At 42.1% G+C, this 22384-nt stretch overlaps 1 protein-coding gene across 1 annotated transcript in view; it reads right to left on the bottom strand.

The window, feature by feature from the left end:
* Positions 1-22384, bottom strand: part of nek7 (NIMA-related kinase 7) — a 65190-nt gene that overhangs the window by 10114 nt on the left and 32692 nt on the right. The window contains exons 5-8 of the mRNA XM_050055451.1: positions 21650-21760; positions 16748-16856; positions 14910-15017; positions 7074-7168 (exon numbers count right to left, since the gene is read on the bottom strand). Coding sequence (XP_049911408.1) covers positions 7074-7168; positions 14910-15017; positions 16748-16856; positions 21650-21760 — 423 coding nt within the window. The remainder of the gene's footprint in view (positions 1-7073; positions 7169-14909; positions 15018-16747; positions 16857-21649; positions 21761-22384) is intronic.

Consider the following 22384-nt stretch of genomic DNA (forward strand, 5'->3'; position numbering starts at 1 on the left):
AGCCACCGAAGGACCGCCCTGCAGATTTACGATTGGTTCTGCAATGTAGGGAGTTTTTTTTAAACTCTGAAATTGTATCCGCCCATCTAAACACAAAATCATGGAGAAAGTCATCAGTCTTTAGTTAAGCAAAGCGTCTAAAGACTGACTTGTGAGACTATATTCCACCAAGGCCAAATGCCCTATCTTGCAATATTAACAAAAGCGAAAAAAATAATGTGTTTATCTGCTCCATGTCTCTGATCTGACCAAACATCTAATGGGTTCTTGTTTGGCTGATGTCACACCCTTCCACCAAGTTTCATGAACTCAGGCCAGTATTTTTTTTCTGTATTCCTGCTGACAAACAGACAAACCAAACTGAATACTCACCTCTTTGGCAAAGGCAACTAGTCTGACCACTTAAAGCTACTGATTGTTTAATACATTTAAAAATCTTATTTGTCAATTGGCCTCTTCGTCAGCTTACCCATACAGTCACAAGAACTATTACTACTAAAACAAAAAATAAAATCTTGCCAAGTGGAAATTGCCTCACTTTGTTGCACATAGCTGCAGATGTAACCCTTTGACATCGCCCAAAAAGTGCCAAGCACATCACCAACTTGTACGCGGCTTCTTCATTTTAGTCTTCACTGAAAAATGTGTCAAACATTGATGGCGCGGAGACAGAAAAGTTCTTGTTCCCTATCGGGCAGATTTTGACAGAGTCTCTGTCACAGCTTCCAGTGGGAAGTCAAGATGACGGCAGCAGAATCTCAGTGGGCCGTCTCTCCTCTGGACATAATCTAGCATCACACTCTTAATCAAACACTCACATTAATACAGCATGTCCTCACAAAAACACATGCAAGGCGCCAAGTTAAGAGAATCTCTCTCTCTCTCTCTCTCTCTCTCTCTCTCTCTATCTCCCCTTGGACACCTCTCTCCCTCTGCTCCGACAATTACGACGGAGACTAGCACAGCAGGCGGTTGACAGTGATGAGATGTGTGAGGAAATGCGTATTCCTGTGTGTGTCAGCAATGATGCACTTCCATTAGCAACAAAGCCTCCTATCTGTAACCTAAGATTTCAGGTTTGATTCTGCAGTGATTGAGCGACACAAATTCAAGTTATCTGTCCACTCCTTTTTCTAGGTTATGGTACAGTTCAAGATTGGCCGTCATAATTGAAGACAACAGTGGCTGCAACAATATTAACATGACAATTAGAATTTTGTTTTGATTGTCTACACCTCCAGCAACTGAATCACCAGCTAGTTTGCCATTTGCTGCAGCCTATAAATACGTCATCGGTCTGGTGAGGTCATTTCAGACACTGATCACTGTCCAACAAACAAACTGTGGGCTCTCAAAAAAACTGGAGGGCAGTGCCAGGCCCATGTTTGCACCAAAAACTGCTGACTACAATCTGGAAAAGTTCACTTCAATGTCTTAGAAAGGACCATGTGGGTAAACTCTCTTAATTGCTTTGTAAAAAATATATATATGTACACCTTTTTGTACTGTATAACAGGCAGTGTGGGCGTCTATATAGTGTTTCCCAAAACTATAAATGTCTCAGTAAGCTAGAGGAAAAGAGTGAGACAGAAACACACTGAGAAAAAGAAGAAAATCACCCAGCTATAGACACCAGGAGGCAAAGGGTTAAACAAGACCCCATCGTATTTTCATGCATCTTCTGCTTTTGACAGATGAAAAATGTCAACTGTCCTGTTTGTATTTGGGAGTTTTTGCACTATTCATCTGCTTCATTAGTGCCTGCTGCTCCTAGCCCCTGACAGCTGCTGGCCCCCTGCTCTCAGCGCGCATACACACACACACACACGCACACACACGCACACCTACTCCTTTTTTCAGACTGTGTCGTCGCAATGGGTTAGATGATTGACTCACTCTCTGACCTCTGAGGCCCTGGTGAGTATGAGACTGTGTGTGTGTGTGTGTGTGTGTGTGTACGGTTCATTGATATTCGAGAGACATACAATGCACACGCATGCCTGCTGTCTGTCTAAGGGGTGTGAGATGCTGGTGGCAGAACACACACACACACACACACACACACACACACACACACACACACACACACACACACACACACACACACACACACACACTCCTTTGTTCCTCAGCTCTTCTTCAGCTGGCCAGGCTGTGCTCTCCCCAGCCCAGGCATGTAAAGCCAGCATCCCTGTCCGTGTAAAAGGTCTGGATGGGGCCTTCCAGCGTAATTAACACTGATCCAGCTCTCCCTCTCTCCAGCTTCTCTCCCTGTACGCCAATTAAAAGGAGCTGCGAGAGGCTCCCGTCTTCTCCCTCCATCCCCCCTTTATCCCTGGAGCCCTTACAGCCTGGGACCGAAGGGTTTCTCTCAAGTTCTTGCTTACTCATTTATAAAAACACACACACACACACACATACACAATTAAAGGCGCGTGCTACATCAAAATAAACACCTAAATGTTAACACACACATGCAAAATAGATGTATATTTTGTATTCTCTTTCTTTCGCTTTCTTTCTCCCACTCACACACACACACTAAGTGCAAGAGAGGAAAGCATGACTTTTTTATGTGCTCATTGGTCCTTCATGTGGTTTTATGATGATATATTAATCAAGGCAATAAGTCACAGTGTAGGGACAGTCATTAAAAATATACCTACACCCAGTGGAGTCATCACTCCTCTACTTCAACACACTGAAAAGGGAAGAAAACTGAGGAGGAGGAGAAGATGACGAAAAATGGACGGGTGGATTTAAAGTGCCAGATTGTTCTAGTAAGTTGAAATTTTGAGGAAAAACTGATAAAGGATGTGTTCTTGTGTCTCATCTCACTTCAACTAAACTGTGAAAAAGTACTAAAGTGTTGTATTTGAATTGTAAAATTAAAAGGAATAGTTCAGCATTTTGGGATATTATGCTTTCTTGCTGGGAGTTGGATGGGAAGGTCAATACCACACTCTGTCTGTTTAATATGAAGCTACAGCTAGCTGTCTGTTAGCTTCGCACAGAAACAGGAAACAGTGGGAAATAGCTAACCTGGTTCTGTCCAAAAGTAACTGAATCCCCCAACCAGCACTTCTAAGTCTCACAAACACATTATATATATATATCGTTTGTTTAATCCTTATAAGAACTGAAGCTTAAAATCTTTTCAGCTTCATATTTAATGGACAGATATGAGAGCATGGCCGTGGAGTGGGCTCATAAAGGTACAACTAAATTGAACCTTCTATTCCCTAATGCTTTAAACAAAAGGCATAGAGCAGGAAGGAATGCATGGATAAGACAGGTTATAGATTAACAAATGTATGCAGGAAGAGTAAAAAGACCTGACGTTTTGTACCCAGATGGGTCAGAAAATTTGCTCCATTTAGTGCAGCCTGATGCTGACACTGGTAGGTGGAACATCAACACATCAAAACCTACGCCTGAAGTAGATAAAAGGATACCAAGACCATCAATAAGCAGCAGTCTTTGGTTGCAAAAACCCCATTCCCATTTTCAAAAACATATAGAGCGCTAGCCACAGGGCCAACTCATCACATGCAAACGCCAGCTGCTGAGAACCCAGCATTCTTGGGCCTCGTAAAACCAACAGCAAAACAAAAGGGGAGGGAGAGGAGTGAGGCAGGAGGCATGAGACATGGGCACAGTCAGAGGTATGGATGGCGGAGCTCCTACAGGAAGGAGACACATTCCAGTAAAGCTTTTCCAAGATACTCTCCTCCCCTGCTAACCTTTATATAAAACACAGCAACCACAAAACATCCGCACAAGCTGGAGACCTACAGTGTGCGTAAAATGCATCTATTTTACAGAACAGAACACGCTGCGCAACAGGATGAATATGCGAATATGAGGTGGTTTTGACTGAGAGCAGGAGCAGAAAGCACTAGGAGACCACAATCTCATCGACTGGCGTGCGACCAGATCCCCTCCTAACCTCCCTGGTCACCCTGGGAGACAACTGCTCAGACTGCAGCATCCCTGTTTACCACGGTGTAGGAGGTTTGGGTGAGGGGGCACAGGGCAGGGTCAGGTGATGTAATGAGGTTGGACATGAGGAGAAAGGGATCAAACAGAATGAGAGATGAAGATGGACGCAGATACAATGACCAGGTATTGACGGACCGACCCTTCGGACCCTAACCCAACCCCCAGGCGCAAGAATGAAAAATGCAGGCTCTCTCAAATGGAGCCGTTTCACACATAAGCAACCAACACTCCCTGGAATACAGACACACACACACACACACACACACACACACACATACATACAAAAATATACAATCCCCAGCCCCTACTGTATGTTCACTGTGAAATCAATGAGTACCAAAGGGATCAGGCGTGGACTTCTATGTGAATTTCTTATGCCTGAAGGTTAAGTGAGGAAAAGGGGAGGCATACGGAGGGGAACATAGCAGAGGGGAGGAGAAAAGAGCAAAGCCGAATGGAGGAGAGAGTTTCGGAAAGAAAGAGGTAAGTTTCCTGACACTGAATGCACTGTGGAGCCCGCTTACCAAGAAGAGTGGAAAGCAAGGGCCTGCTCTTCAAAGAGAATATGCATGGCGTGGTGAGCACCGCTCTGGTAACAATAAGGTTGTAAAATCTTTATCTCCACAGGCTCCTTGCATGGCTCACCTTGACCTGATGGCTGGAGTTCTGTCTCTGCTCTTGTACCTACAGTACTTTCTCTCTGAATGAACACCCCCTCCCACTCTTTCTCTTCTCTCCAGCAATCTATAACCCTGCTCTTGCTATTTGTTATTTTCCCCTTCCACATCTCCCCCTCTGCTCTTTCCCTCTAACCTTCTATCTCCTCTTTCTTTTCATTCTCTCTCAAGACTCCTACTGCCTATCCCCTTCCCCTTTTTCTAGCTTCCTATATTGTTCCTATATAGATTCCTAAACTTTTTCACCTTACATCTTTATTCCCTGCCTCCTCACCTCCTGAGGGAGCAACAAGTCTCCCTCTATTTTTTTCACTTTTGCTCTGCCCTTACCTCTCCTTTACTCCAGTCTCCATCTTGTTTTCTCAATATTTAGTCCAGACTATGACCCCTAGCGATTGTCCTAAGGGTGAAAATCATAAAAGATCAATGGACTGTGCTCCCATCTGAAATTGTGAAGCAATCAATGCTCAGGTAATGATTAATCAGTGATAGATTAATTGGTTGTTAAGAATTTGATTGACCATGTGAAATTTAATAGATTAAATAAAGATCTCATCTAGTAGAATGGTGTACTTTGAAAGCACGATTCAACGTCTAGTATTAACAAACAAATAGCCCAATATAACTACTTATGACAAGAATGCCATGTTGGGGTCTGGAAGAAGGGCGCAGCAGCAACACTGTAAAATGAAGCGGGCAAAGCAATGCTTTATTTTGTTTGATTCAATGTGTTTCATATGTCTAGGTCTCTACATCTGCGAGCTGTAATTGAGGACAACAACGCATTGGTGTTGTCTGGTATAAACAAAGTTTTATGTTATTTGAAAATAACAATAAAACTATCATTAATGCTACCAATGATCGATTAACGATAGTGCTTACAATTTGCAACCCTGTGCAGTACCATGACGATTTCAAAATGAACAACTTCCTCAACAAAATATTGAAAAGACAGAATCTTCAAATATAATTAAACCAAGCCAAATGTTTGATGATTTTTTGAGGGACTGAAAATATTAAATTCTCAAGCAGAGGCTGTATAAAAGTTTTAAAACAGTGTCCAGGGCATCTGGTGGGCTCCGTTTCAAGTCATACTCATCTCTCTTTCCTTGCATTTCCTGTCTGTATCTCTATTTTTGCTTCCCACAAATAAAGGCAAAAATGCCCCCTGCAAAATCTTCAAGAACTAAATAAACAATGTTCAGTTGTACAGCAACCGACGTCACAATTTGTTTCAACTAAACCTATATAAAAAACCTAAACCAATCTCACCCTGACAAAATTAACCACATAAAAAAAGGTATATTAAACAAAACTGGTGCTGGTGTGGTTACACAGTCATCATACCTGCAGAAACTGTGCAACAGGAGAACATAAACTACAGCAATCTGTTTTATATTAACAGTAAAAGTTGAACATTCCGTGTAAAACAACACACATACACCACACATATAAAAAGTATGAGGAACAGAATGTGACCTACAGCATCCACCGCTTTCAACCAACCACAGCCCTGCATTGCCGCAGTGCATTGTGGGGAACTAATTAGCATGAAGGACTGTGGTCTCTGAGCAACCATGACCTGCAAGCTGAGCTCAAACTTCTTCCTTGCGCGTTCTCCACCTCTCTGTGCCTGAGGCGCTGTAGAGAAGGTGTAGTCACTGGTGCGTTGAAATGCAGCCCAAGTGATCAGCAACTCAGGGGAGTCGGGAGAGAGGAGGGGAGGAAAATGTGGGTGTTTCCTTGGCCGACAGTGTGTCTCTGAAAATGTGTGTATGTGTGTGTGCAGTGCATGTGAAGGTTGGCAAGGTGAAACATCAGATTGACTGCTATCATCCGCGTCTATCATTGTTCTGCTCCTCACTCTCTCTCCTCTTTGTTCCCGCCGCAGCGTGCTCCTCCTGGGCTCGTTTCCACTCAGTGTGGTCTACAGCAGAGCCCTGTGGTGTTTTGCTCCTGACTAATCAAACTAGTCAGTGTCACTGGGCGGCCTTATCTAAAACACATGGCCATGTCAGTTCCTTTCACTCGCCAGCTTTTCAACGTTTAGCAGGTTCCCAAGCTAAAGAACTTTAACTCAAAGAGTCTTCAGGCCTCAGCTCAGTCAAACCACAGGGAAAGGAGGGATGAAAGATAAAGCAATGCAACATTTGAATTTATTTTTTACTATGAAAGTGTGTGTATTTTTTTGTTTTGCACATTATGACTTGTAGTGGAGGTATATGTAAACACAGTGGGGAAAGTGCAGGTGTATTTGTATATATTTTCTTACAGTACTCTATTACATTGAGGATGCTTTGTTTGTTTATGTGTGTGTCTGAGCCGATGTGTTGTCACGTCACTCCTACAGTCGGCTGCAGGGTGACAGTGTGTGCACACTTTCCCATAGTTTACCTCGTAGAGCAGGCATCCTAGCGACCAGATGTCAGATTTGAAGTTGTATCCATTTTCATGTATCCTCTCTGGTGACATGTAGTAAGGAGTACCCACTGGAACACAGAGGGAGAGGAGGGGGCAGAGGAGGGAGGGAGCAGGAGAGGACAGAAAGAGACAGACAGAGGTAGAGAAGGCGAGGAGGACAAAGAGAAGAGTGAGCGTTAACATTTTGCAATGCAAGCCCATGCTTCCCCCAGTTCATCAACATCACTGACACACCTCAGACAGTACAGAAAAGCAGGTGAGGAACGGAGGTGTACTCTCACACTGTGACACATTCAGAGGCTGGAATACTCACCATATTTTAGCAAGAGTTAAAAAAAAAACTAGAGGGAGACTTTAAAGTGCATTGCCTCTGTTAATTCTATTTAAGCTTAAGTAAGATGATATTTAATAAGGTTAGATATTATCATGCACACTGATACAGTGCATGCAATTGTACAAGTACCACAAAGCTGCATACATATGTATAGCAGACATTCTCGCGCACACACAAAATATACATAAATCAGTTTTGATTACTGGGGCTAAGTAATGATCTGAAACAGTAGTCAGAGAGTCCGCCCAGGGAGCAGCGGTGGAGCCTCAAAAGTTGGCCCGTTTCTGGTTCTGGTTTGGAAACTCAAGAATCCCAAACTGCCACGGCGACTGGCAGAGCTCCAGAGAATCAGACCTTCACCCAACTGGACACAAAGACGAACCACAGCTCAACATCACATCTATAACACGCTGCAGGAAGCTCCGGAGATTTGCTGCTCTCTTAGCCGAGTCTGACTGGCTGCTTTTTTCATTTGCTTTCAGTTTGCTGTGATTTCCCCATGTTAAAGTCTATCAAGCAAATCCAGCAGAGGTTTTATATTAATCACATATGGTTAAAGGATGGAAACTTTACCAGCTCTCTAACCTGTGCTGAGCAGCTCTCAGACTCTTCTCATTCCACATCCTCTCAAGCAAACGTGTGAACGGAGGCTTACTGACATGTGACGGTGACAGCTACAGAGGCTTGCTGAGTTGGTGTACAACATCCATCAGTAGCATCGCTGCACATGAAAATGTGTGTAGGCTACACTGTAGAGCTTGTGCCTTACATGTCAAAAATAATCAACATCTTCTTGCATTCTCGTTGGGATCCAATCTGATTATTAACCTGACAAACTGATTGGTTTCGCTGAAATATATAACTTAGATTACTAATTGAGTTTCTTGTATTTCAACTGTTTACGTGACTTTAACTGAATTCCAATCTGATTATAATATGAGATCGATGACTTTGCATTGCATTGTTTTATTTTTTCCACTGCTAATGACTCTTTTGTCTTTGTCTGAAATGCAGTGTGCCCAGTGTGCACTCTAAGACTGTGGTGTCCAGTACTTTCTCAGGTTTTAGGTCAAATCAAACATGATACTATCCATTTAGCTTCCTTCCTCTAGAATCGAGGTTGTGCACATTTTTATCATATTAGCTGGTGGAGTAAGTTGTGGAATTAAACCTTAAACATCACTTGACACCACAGGCTGAAAGGAAAAAACTAGGAGAACCTTGTCATAGCTCTGCAAGAGTTTCTACAGCTTAAGATTTCAGACTTTGTCAAACTTTTTTAACGCCACTTGGAATTAAATTTAAGACCAAAGGAGAAAGAAAATCAACCTCTATTTCTTAGGGTGAGGGACACTTCAGCCCAAATGTTTATTGTAACATAAAACATGACTTTTTGTCTTTCTTGGCGATTTCGTGTCTTTCACTCTGCATCAAATCCCATCATGCCAGGTTTAAGAATATTTTTGCATAAAAAGACTATCGCAGGGCTGACACATAGACACAACCAATCATGGTCACATTAACACCTATGGCCAATTTAGAGTCACCAGTAAACCTGCATATCTTTGGACTGTGGGAGGAAGCTGGAGTACCTGGAGAAAACCCACGCTGACACGGGGAGAACAAACTCTACACAGAGAGGCTCCCCCACCCCGTGAGGTGTGCTGTGAGGTGACAATGCTAACCACTGCACCACTATGCTGCCACTAACTTAACTAGATAAAACTAAATTAAACTAATCAGAGAAAAAGATTAATAAAATCTGACTTCCCATACCTAAGCATTTCTAAGACTTTTGAAAGTTTGATTGAAGACACTTAAGGCCTTAATTTTTTTTGGTTTTTGAATTCAATGCTTTTTAAGACGTATAAGGCTGCGTGAACCCTGTCTGCTGTGTGAGGCTGAATAAAAATGAAGTTGAAAAAACTTGTTCTTCATTTGTACATTGCTTTGGACAAAAAAATCTCTGCCAAATGAATAAACGTAAAAGTTAAATTCATGCAATGTAAGGGGGGAAAAGTTTGTTTTTTTTAATAAACCAAACCCAAATCCAGTCTAGCCCCTAGCCTGTATACGAAATGTGTGCTGGGAAACAGGTAGATAAAGCTATGAGGAAGAGGTTTTTTTTTACAGAGGGCAACTGGTAGTTGTTGAGTTTACAACACACACAAACAGCTGAAGTGAGCTGGGTAGGTGAGAACAGCTCTCAAGTGGAAAGAACTCAGGAGAAAAGTCAGCTAGCAGGAAAAGTGTTAGTAAAAAAACAAAACATAACTACACACTCACCGGCAGCACTCACATATGCGCGCACACACACACACACACACACAAACCCTCCAGAGCCGTTGTGCACGTTAACAGGTTGGAGGAAACTCAGCTAATGTGATTGCAATTAATAAAACTATTACAGAGGGGGCTATTAGATGTGAAGTCTATGGGAGCTGGAATAAAAGCTAGCACTTTTAATTTTGGTGCGGATCTAATTGGGTTGAAAAAACATGCTTTTATCTTAAATGTGCGGTTTTGAATAATGAAGTGCTACCTGTCATTCCAAAAATAATCAGCATCTGCACAGGCAGGAAAGAAGCAAGAGAGAGCAAGTGGAAGAATAAACAGGGGATTGCTGTTTTAATTGGTCATCAGGTTGGTATTGTGGTTTATATGTGAGGGTGTGTGTGTGCGGGTGTGTGTGTGTGTGTGTGAGCTGTGAGGTCTCATGGTGCGGTCTGAACAAGCTCCCCTAACATTCATTATTAGTTGATTAAAAAGAATCAGCTTCTCTTATGCTAATAGTGGCATAAAAAAAAGGCGGCAGCGGCGGGCTCAGGCTCCTTCAGCATGCTAAATCAAGGGCACATTACTTATTCATGCAAATAAATTGAAAGTCATGTTGGGATTGATTTCCATTATTGTGAATGGCTGTGACAACACTGTACTTTGTGCGAAACAGGCTAATCGTTGTTGTATAGAAGGTGAGATGCCATACAGTATAAAGAACCCCGCACTTCTAACCCCCTGCTGAATGTTCTGTTAAATGAACCAAAATTGGTGCTCTTTTAAATACATTTATTGATTTGATTGCACACACTTGCTGCAATTACCTCATCAACAATTTAAACCTACAGTGAGCCTCTTACACTTACAGGGAGTTTCCATTAATGGTGTAAACCTTCTCTAATCTGTGCTCCATTACCAGATTCTGTATTTTGAACAGCAAGCCAGATTCTGCTGGAATCTCAAAGGCTGTGATTGAATTTCTCATTCAGACTCAGGACAGGAGTTTGGAAACCTCTGCTCTCTCATGTTCTAATAAATAAGATGTAAAGTTCTAGGCAGAGCCAGAAAGGACTTCATATCATAGTCAGAAGGCGTTCTCTGTATTCCCTTATAGCCCCATTATGTTTTTCATGGTTTTCTATATGTCCTGCTCAGCCCTCATCCCCACCCCCATTTGGCTCCCCGCCTTCCAATCCCTATTTCACAATTTGCTTGCTTGCCTTTATAAGATAATCAAGCCTTTATATACATGTTGAAATAGTCATAATTATTTTCAACATCAGCCTCCCTATAGTCTTTCTGCTTCCGTCTAATTCTCCCTCCTCCTCTCAATTTCTTTTGCTCCCTTTCCCCCAGTACTCATCGTTAACACCTCTCTCATTACAGGTGTTAATTGCAGGTATATTATACTACTTATTGCTGCCAATTGGCTAGTCTCTCATTCCACCAACGACTGCATCAGTTTCCTCTAACTATCGTTCTTTCATTCTTTTTCTCCGTAATCCAACTCTTGCCATAACCCTCTGTATACATCCTCAGCACTGGAAAGCAGAGTGTCTTTTGCAAGCTTGTGTGTGCTTTTGCCAGTCTAATGTCCCAGAGTGTGGACGTGTATGTGACACCGAGTGTTTGTCTGTGGAAATGTGTGTATGCTGCAACTTTGTGTGAATGTGCACCATAATCTGTGCATGCATTCAAGCCTGTATGGATATGCACATGCGTCTCAGTGCATACATACATCTGTATAGGAGACAAAGAGTCTGTGTATCTCTCAGTGTGTGCGAGAGTGTAAAAGGGACAAAAAAAACTCTGTGTGTGTGTGTGTGTGTGTGTGTGTGCGACTGCAGGCTGCCGAGCGGTTGAGTTGAAAGCCTGGGAGCTGACAGGCTGTATGCCTGGACCTCCATCTCATCTCCACCACCCTGCTCTACTGTTCAGCTGGGTGGCTGGGCTCATTACAGAACCACGCTGGCACGCGATTGCACACACACGCACGCACGCACGCACGCACGCACACACGCACACACACACACACACACACACACACACACACACACACACATCTTCCTCACATTCTTTCTTTCTATCCCTCTCTCACTCTTGCTTTTCTTTCCCTCTGTCACATTGTCATATTCTCCCCTCTTCCTCCTGCTCCCTCTAACTTTCTCTCTGCTTCTTTTTTTCTCCTCTTTTTTTTCCCTGTGTCACTCTGTCACATTCTCTTCTCTCGCACCCGGCACATTCCTCCTTTCTTTTTCTGGTTCTTTGTCACCCATTCTTCTATTTCTTACGCTCCTTTCTTTTTCTGACATATTGCTTTCTCTTCACTCTCTCACTCTCTGTGCTGTCTCCCATTCGCCGACTCTAGTTTTCTCACACCTCTTCTCTCTCTCTCGTTCACCCTAACCTATGTCTCTCTCTCTGAGTAAAAGTCAAAGCACCAGAGGGAGGGACGGGGGAAGGAGAAGTGAGGACAAGTAAAACTGAGAAACAGCAGCAGGGGAGAAGGATATATGTGACAAGGAAAAAGACAGAGAGGAGATCTGCTATTTGAAACAAACCCCAAAAAATGTCAAGGGGAAAGCCAGGGACAGAGGGTGGAAGGATGACGCACTCTGAGTCCCTTATGTTGACAGGTCATACTAACATCATCTTCCTCTACTGAATACATCCTCAAAATACTCTTAAAAGGATACAACATACTGTGGTCACACAAGTACATATTAAATGTAACATTACATGCTTATTTGTGGTGAGTAAATGTTATGATCTCAGAGCCAGTTTAACTGTTCTAAATCAACTGCATCTATGTTACACATGACTGCGGACAAAATATGACACTGTGATTTGTGTAGTTTTCTGGAGATTGCCAAAGCAGTCTTGATTGCTTCAGATTAATGATGAGAGTGCTCCAGTTGACCCCTGTGCATGTGGAGCTGCCTGTCCTCTGTCAGCCTAAAGAGGGTGCTGTGGGCTCAACATTTAATGAGCAATCACAAGACGCTTTCACCCAACTCTGCTGGCACTGCAGGCTGCTTCGGCTGATAGGGCTACTGTCGAGCTGATCATGTGATTCACACTCTCTCAAACGGCTGGGCCGCTGCTGTACAGGGGCTGAGAATAGCATGCTGTTTGTGGTAATAACAGTTTGACATGGGGAAGTGAGTTGGTGTGAATGACAGCGTTTATATTTGTCTATGGAGTTCACTTGTCTCCATTTTATAATCTATGAAGCAGCTGAAATTGCAGAGGGGATATGAGAGAGCACCTACATGTACCTGAAGAGGTCAGGCTGAAACCGGTGGAACCATCTCCACTGCATTTTACTATGTAATAATGTACTTTTAGCTACTTATGTATATTGCTTGTAAAATCAACAGATCAATTTTAACAATATTAAAACAAAATACAGACATCTGATTTAAGATCCAAATTTATTTACAGGAAATGACAATCAATGTCTGGTTGCTTCTGTGTTTGTGCTGTTGGCAAAGGAGTTTAACCACAACAGAACGTCTGGTAGGGACTTGTTAGATCTATCAGAAGGTTTAGGTTTTCTCCTAAAACATGGCCATTACATTATTCTTGCAAGACACCAGATGATTTTTATGTTCTCTTCTGTTTATCTTGGGTTGGGAAACATTTTTTTTGCTACCACTTACAGAGTAATGAGTGATTGAAGAGAACATATAAATATATTTTGCTTGTGTGGTGGCATTTTTCACCAATGCTGTAATTAAAGGAGCACTTCACCTTCAAAATAGTAAGGTTTTGTTCAAATGCATGCGTTACTTAAGTACTGAGCATACAACTGGCTAAATGAGACTTAAATTATACTGCACAGGTTGTGAGAGTTTGTAAATAAATGTCAAATGTGGCCCCCTTGTAGTGCAATATCAGGAACTTTCTTTGTTTTTGGATTCTTCGTTCAGCGTAGAGGCATGTGAGAAAAACAGCTTTCTTCACATATTCAATGTAACCCAGGGTGAGTGAGTGATTAATAAATAAATGGTCACTCTATGGGTGAAGAGTTCCTTTAAAAGACAATCTACAAGATGCCCTGTCCTCATTTCTCAAAACATGCTGGTGGTTTACAATTGTGCCTTAAACAATGTCTTAATTTAATGTCTCAACAGCAAAACACTGTGAAATCACTTCTACACAAAAAAAATAACGCATTATTCTGATATCACAGATTTAATTATTTCTTAAAAAGGTTCATTTTAAATATTTTTAGATCATAACACCACATCTGTCATGCCCTGTCTCTGTCTTGAATTTGCAGCATTACACACTGTGATGCTAAGCAACAAAAAGGTGCAGGAGCGGGCACACTTTAAAAATAGGGCACAGTGATGAGGGCTGGTAGGAGTAGGCTGTTAACAAATTGTTAATAGGTACGCTTGTGTTTTAAACACTAGGACACCTTTGAACTGAGGTAGATGTGTGTCTCTGTGTGTATTTGTGTTAAACTCTGTGTCTCTTGTAAAGTGAGGCAAGCTAAAGGTTTGGTAAATGAGTGGCACAAACATCTCTTCCTTTGGAAATCAATAATCACTCAAATGATGTTTCACACTCTTCTTGAGGTTACAGGCTTGACTCCTAATGATTTACAGTAAAAGCCCCGCAGTCATTAAACACCCTATGGGTTAAAGAATGCATTTAAACATGTGGTGCCATCTGTTTGTCAGTTGCACAGTCTCAGGTTTAGCACACTTCACTTTTTTTTACATCTTAAAACAAGTCTTAATTATTGTGGCAAGAGTAAAGGCTACAATTCTCACTTTGTTGAACAAAAAAAAAAGAATGTTATATGATTTTATTTCCTCCAGCTGACAAACACACCCATCAGTGCCAACAGTGACTCTGATTGTAAAGTTGGCTGGCTTGTTTTATGGCACACATTCACAATCAGAGCTGTGTGTCGAAGGCCTCTGCCGGGTCTTCATCTGTGTTAGGTTTAAAGGTCAAGGCAACAGGAAGTGGCTAAGTGGCCTATGAAGGGGCGGGGCACAGACGTGGCCAGGCTGCATGAATACATGACACATGGCTCTGGGCTCACCATGCCTAATGAAACACATCCAACATTGGGTGATTACTGGGGGACCGCTGTGTCTAAGTGTCTGTGTGTGCATTTGTGTGTTCATGAGTGAAGAGCATGTGTAAATCCACAATATGTATAGACTGATGCAAATTACCTAGTGAGTGAGCGGCGGTTGTTTTGGAGCTGAAGAATCGTCCCAGTCCCAAGTCTCCTAGTTTCACTACTCCTGTAGCTGTGATGAAAACATTGGCTGGTTTGATATCTGGGGAGGAGAGGAGAGTGATTGGTTGCAAACAAAAATCAAAACAACTGTTTGAATCCCTAATATTACATTATTGAAAATCTGAGAGGCAACAATGCCCACAGTATGAAGATATGATCATAAACAAAGTCCATGTCTACTGTGATGGAGACACACTTTGTCCTTGTCCAGAAACTGTATTACATGCTTAAAGTGTAGTATTGAAAATGCTCATTTCAGTTAATGTGGGCATTAGAAAACCATTTCTGTTGCTTTTTCTAAAGTAATGTTAATGTGACCAGCATCAGTCTTTGAAATTTACTGCTCTAATATAAATGTAAGCAGCTTTTGAATAGGCGGTCTCTGTTAAGTGGTCATTAAAGCCCAGAGCTCAGGGTTCATTGATGTCCCTGTGCCCTAATCAGAGTCAGCCCAACGGAAGTGCACCACCTGTAGACGTGTGTGTGTGTGTGTGTGTGTGTGTGTGTGTGCAGGACTTGATTTGACTGGGCCCTACTGAAAGCATGTGGGCCCATAAACACTGTGTTCTCTGGTCTATGTGTTGTTTAACACCTACACTTCAGCCCTCAGTCATATGCAGCAGTGTCAATCACACTGAGGTAAATTCACCGTCTTTATCTACTTTTAGTTTAAGGACTAAACAGGATCGTACTTTAAGTATTGTAACTTTTAGTCTGTTAACTAGAAAACATACAGGACAGCCGCAGTACACAGAAACTTTTTAAGATTATCTTCCGACTTCCAGACTTGGTTTCACTTCAATTTAGTATGCTATTAAAAATTAACTTGCCGAAACTTGTCTGAGACGGATAAACCATCACAGCAAACAACACCATTTTTTGTCAAAGTTTTGCTCCTGTTGTTTGGTACAGCAGCTGCAAGTAAATACTGTTTTGATAACTCTCCCTATCTTTGGTACACAAGGGACCACATCTCACTTTGGTTGAGGGTCATGAGTCTTCTTTTGAGGCCAAGCGTCCACTAAACAATGAGAGCAGTCTCGGATGAGTTGCAGGAAGGCTCTTGTCGCTCCCCTTGTCGAGACAGGGACAATACACACCTCGTCTGGTGTGTCTCAAACATCATAAAACATGCATCATTTGCATTGGTGGGATAGGACAGCGTGCCAGTCCGTATCAAGGATGGCTCTCACATCTGTGAGCTACTCTGACATCACAACAGAACTTAACTAGGTTAACATAAAATGTTTTGTGACAAAACTGCGCCCAACGTCGATGACTGCAATGGGGTCCAGCTTTTTCATGTAGTCTATATGGTCTCTCTGCACATACATTTCCACACCAAATGAAACAAAAAGAAAGAAGCTAGACAAGTGAACGTTTTTAAATGCATTTTCAAGGGCTAATATAAGCGTTAATTGGTCATATGCTTTGGAAGATTACTCGCATAATGAATCGTATCTCTGTGATTTGCTCAAACTTCATTTTCTATGAAAGGTAACCACTGTTTTTATGTGACAGGATTTCTTGTTAATATGTCACAACATTATTAGGAGGTGAGAAAAGAAATGAGAGTTACGACAGCTACAGTTATTGCTATTATAAGTCTTTCCAACTAGCGTATACTTTTTCAAAATATTCATGGTGGCTCAATTTACAAGCACAAATTTGTCCAGATGTACTTGTTAATGCAAAGAAGAAATTGCCTTATTTGTTCATTGTAGGTGTGTGGATGTATGCTTATGTAAAGTGTGTGTGTATCAGTGCTACCTCTGTGCATGACTCTCCGGGAGTGCATGTGTTCGAGAGCACTGCAGAGCTGGACGAAGTACTTCCACACCGTTCTCTCTGGGATAAGCCTCCTCTGCTTCTTAAAGTGCTGTAAAGTAAAAGTACACACACACACAAACGCACCAAATCAGAAAATCAAAGCAACATTAGCATACCTGAAAAAAATGAACAAATACAATGTTTTAATAGGACCGGGAAAAGGTCTTGTGTAGCACGGAATACAGTTTTGAGATTGCAGAAAAGTGTTTATGTCTGTGTGTGTTTATACAGCATCCATCCCCAGCCTCAGTCCCCGACTCTGACTCCACTGCTAATGGAACCCAGACCACTCTCCTCTCAGTCTGTCCCTCGCCTAACCGAGCTCCGTCTCATTTTCTCTATGGCCTTCAATAGAAAGCACATGCATTCTCAGGAACAGAGAGAAGAAATCTGTGGTACCTTCCAAAACTCTCCCATCTGGCACACAGCTCTGATGTTAGGTAAAGCTTTCAGTGGCACAGTGGCTCCAGTTGTTTTTGGTTTATTTATTCATTTCCGAGGGCTGAGCGAGTCGTTCTGGATCATCAAGAGAGGGGTCCGTATCCAGAGGAGCCACAATGATGACAGAGCTCCAACTTAGACATTATGGCTTATTGATCGACAGTGACAACAATCAACAAGTGAGGAAAGGGACTCCTCCTCAAACAGCAGTGGGTAAGACGAAGAAGACGTAAAAAGTCTGGCTACCGGCAGGACTTTATGGGGTGTCCTCATGGTTCTATTGGCAATAAAGGAAAGCCTGGACTTTAACCAGCCTGGATTGGGGTCCTGTTCATGACAATTACGATTTAAGCATTTAGCAGAGACTACTACGTTGAGAAACTTTCACAAAGACCAACAGTACAATAACAATATTCCCATGGCATCAATAGGGAATTAACTAGATACATCAGACCTTAAAACGATCAAGTAAAGAATGAACATCCCTGACAATTGCCTTGACACAATATGCTTGTTTATACTGTATGTACATGCAATTTGCATACTATGTATATATTCATATTTATGCGCCTCTGACAGAAACGGCTCACAATCTATCGGATCTGCTTATCTGAGCTGCTGCTCATGCATCATCTACAAACTCTGCAAAAGGATGATAACATATGCTGCAAACAGGAAAGCTGCATTATCAAAGAGGAACCGTGGTCGCGAGCACGCTCTCAACACAATAACTGAAACACATTGCATGAGATATTTGCTAAGCAACACTGCAAATTGCAACGCCAAACATGATTATCAGCTGAATCAGAACTTCCGACGAACTCAAGAAGACATTACCTGCTTCAACAAATCTACTACAGGGAAACTTTTGTGTGTTGCGTCTGATTGTTTCGTCCATCGTTTATCTGCGTGTGTGTGTGTCTGTATGGATGTATTTTCAAGAATCATGGAGATACAACTACTGTTGCTACAACTGCGTGTGTGATTGCGTGGAATCTACTTTTCCAACCAATCCAGTGCCTCTTTAGTGTTTTCTGTTGATGAGGCTACAATATCTATGACGCTACATTAGGCAGGTGTATGTCTAGTAGGAAGTAAGCATGGAATGATGTGAAATTTCATATCACAACTATCCTGGCCAAAATAATTGCGATTCCCAACATTATCCCAATAATCATCATAATATGCTTTAAAGTCTTACAATGGAGCTAAAACATACAGGAAGCACTTTACCTTACATTTAGTTGAGAAACAAATATTTTATTGCATCACAGATAGGACACATCCTTTTTTGGTGAGGATCATTTTTAGTGAAAAACAAAGAATCTTAAAACGCCAAATTGTTCAGCTACTTGAAATGGAATCAGTATGAAGTATGACAAATGCGTTATTAACATCTTATCCGAGTTTTTGATGGTGTGTATGGGTCCTCTTTTTTTGCATAGTCTCTTTTATTGCTGGTAGAATCATACATTGTCCAATCACTGTTATCAACTTTAATAATGGAATAACCTGTTGTCTAGTGTGGTCAGGGGGTCAAGGAGGAAAGAGGACAGGACTGTTAAAAATCACTTCTCCATAGCCCTTATAAACAATGAGAAAGAAAGCAAGAAATACAGAAAAAGAGAAAAGAATAAGACAGAGGCGGAGATGAATGGGGAGATGGCAAATAGTGAAACAATAAGGAAGGAAAGCGAAGGTTGTAGGTGATGGTAAGAGATACAGAAAATGAAGGAAGGTATGAGAGGAAGAGAGGGATAGAGGAAGATAGATGGAGAGAGGGAGGGATAGACCTTGGCCTACATCCAAACAAAGCCTTAGTGAGAAGCCATTCTTCTCTTGCCCTCCTATTTCCATATCAGAGGACTGTTTGATGTCAATGGGGGAGCACATAGACGCCCACCAACACCACCACCACCCTCCTCTCCACGCCTTTAACAGCAAACACTGCACATGCAATATTCTGTAAGTGCATGCAAATCAAGGACCATTTGATTTCATTTGAATTCTGAGATGGTCAGAGAGAGAGTAATAGAGAATGAGGGAGGGAGAGGAAAAAGGAGGAGAGAGCAGCGTGTAGGACGAGGAATCAAAAAGAATAAAAAATGTTAAATTCATGCATCGGGGGGGTTCTGTTTTACATATGGCACACTGTTCGAATGTGTTTACTTCACATTACGGCCCAAGGAGGAGGGGGGCTAATCCATGGCACGCACCTCTGGACTGCCACTGTTACATTAGAAAAACAAATCATTTACAACTGTGAAGGAGACAAATGGTGAGGAGGAGAGACGTGTACTTGTGTGTATGACTGCATGTTGTCAGCAACCGTAAGGAGATGACACAGTCTGAATGCTCCCAGCATCCTCGGTAGCTTAGCTAAGATAGCAGTGACGCTCAGCGGTTTGTTATCTTACCTCTTCAGGCTGCCATGATACGTCTTTGTAAAGTGCATCCCTGAACATTGAGAGTGTTTCTATAGTTGTGTCGCACATTCTTTGCTTCGACAGTATATATATATATATATATATATATATATATGTACGTATTCAGTGTGTGTAAATGTGTGTGTGTACTGGATATATATCACTGGTGTAAGTGTGTGTGCTGAGCCTGCCATGTTCACTCTCTTGTACCGCTAATCCTCGCCTCTCCTAATTTGCTGTGTTGAACTGTGCGGATGTGGAGCTGCTGAGTATGACTCCAAACAGCTTGTCGAGCCGTGCCGATACAACGCTGCGGCATCATTTATGCATGGGAGAAGACCAGGCTTTTTACATGTACACCACTAATTTGCTATCCTGGCAGGTTTTTATAATAACTGGGGTTTGGTCTAACTCAAAGACGAATAACAGGGTGAGCCTGGGATGTAATCGCTTCCACTTTTGAACAGCCCTGTTCCTTCTGCTCCAATTTCAACAACAACACCCCCCCACAGAAAACCTTGTTGATCTAGGTTTAAGACATGGTCAACTTGACACATCCATGCGGCTCATAGCCACACATTATGTACTTAATTCTAATATACATTTGCTTATATTTGGACTCAATGTTGATTTTACTGGTTAGAGCCACTGAAATTATTACATCTCCTTTCTGAAGGAGATCTAGCCAAGATATAAAGCTGGGCATACATTTTTCTAATAACATCTGGCCAGTACTGAGGCAAAAATAACAATGTACATTAGAAGGAGACACAATTAAAACCTAAAATTTCCCAAAGTCCTTCGAATATTACCACTAATGACAGCTTTTGTGGCAAGTACCTCACCTCAAGATTTAATATGTAAAAGATATGAGGACAACATGTGATTAAAGCCAGATAAGTTATGCTCAGTATTTGTTCACATACCCCCTACACTCAACACATGCTGGAACTTTATGACCATTAATCATTGCTTGATTCTTAACAACTTCCCTTCCACAGTTTACATACACAGCTGGGATTAAAGGGTGTGAGGCATGAGGCTTTATATTAGTTGGTTTTTGGTTTCAGTATGGAATGGATGATTCAGATTGACTCAGTGTCCAGGTAGTCAAAATCCCGTAACAACCACAAACCACAGACCTCCTGCCATCGTTCCTTCAGTTACTGAAAGGCCACGTCAGCAGTGTGTTGCTTTCATGCTAGTACTCCTTTGGACACCAAATGTGTGATATGGTGTTCGTCTGGTTGGACTGATTGTTTTGTCAGATTGTAGATATACCTAACTTCCCCCTTGGAATACAAAAACACTGGATTTTTAGTTTATCAGAAGCCCCTTTCCCACTGCACAAAAAACCCCATCAACACCCGCTAACATCTGGCTTTGTATTTAATGGGAAAGGTTACAATCTGCACTCATTCCCCAGAACAAATGGCGGGTATTTATCAGCTCCAGCTCCGATCAGCTGGAGCTGCTTGCAGTTTGCAGTGTCCCGCCGCCACAAGATACCGTCCATCTCCATCTGAGCAGCACTCGAACATCATTCAGAACTTCCGCACCGAGTAAATAAAAAAGACATTTTCACTGGCTTCCATGCTGCTTTCTTCTGTTTTCTAACCTGTTTTCCTGTCCCTGACATCGAAGTGACACACCGGTAAAAACAACATAAACAGAAAGGCATACTAGTCTGCTACAGAGCTGTGTACGCTGCTCCAGTGTGCTGGCAGTGGGAAAGGAGTTTATAGCCTTTTTTTAACAGGTTTTACTGTGTATAAAAAAACCTGCATACACATGCTAATTTTAGTGGAAGGGGGGTATGATAAACCAAGATGGTTGAGTCTGTGTCCTTTAAGGCTCCTGTGGTTGAATGTTACTTGATGTATTTCATGACCACATGAGCAAATCAATTGCACTTCCAGCAGTCTGGGCAAGAGTGTTACAGCTAGTGGGTCTGCTGTTGTGGCGGGTTCCTTACCTTGATCATACGTGAGAGGTCCCCTGCATCCGCTAGCTCCAGGACTATGTTCAGCTCATTGTCCTCAATAAAAGATGCATGGTACTTTATCACGTTGGGGTGGTTCAATTGCTGTGGGAGGACAAAAAAAAAACATGTCATGGAGAAGCAAAGAAAAAGCAAGCAGAAGACATGTTGGTGACACTTCCATGGTCACTCTACCAAATCTAGCAGTGAGAATCTTTCTTTTTTAGAAGCCACAGACAGTAGCATCTTCTTGCAAACTTCTTACACAATTGATATCAAAACAACTTTATGGGTTGATAAATAACAGAGGTTCATGTCACGAGTGGTGCAATCCACTGTACTTTCACCACTAATTAAAACAAAACAGCTGAATCCTTATTTGGGATCCACGTTTGGTAAGTGTGGACCTAATGAGACGGTTTTGTCCTCCAGTGTGACAAAGCTGGGTGACATGTCACAACAACCCCTCTGTCTGTGATGACAACAACCCATGTGTGACACACACACACACACACACACACACACACACACATGCATGCACACACATACATGCACACACATACACGGCTGACAGGCTGACATGGCTGGCAGTCAGAAAAACAAGCATCCCAGGCTCATCTCTGGCTGAGATTCCTTCCTGTTGGTTGGTCAATAAGGCAGGAACAGCATTCCCTGTAGTAAACAAAAAGTCTCTATCCATCCAGAGCAAGAAGAGAAAAAGGGGGAGGG

Source organism: Epinephelus moara, chromosome 10 (assembly GCF_006386435.1).
Source record: "Epinephelus moara isolate mb chromosome 10, YSFRI_EMoa_1.0, whole genome shotgun sequence".
Taxonomy (NCBI): domain Eukaryota; kingdom Metazoa; phylum Chordata; class Actinopteri; order Perciformes; family Serranidae; genus Epinephelus; species Epinephelus moara.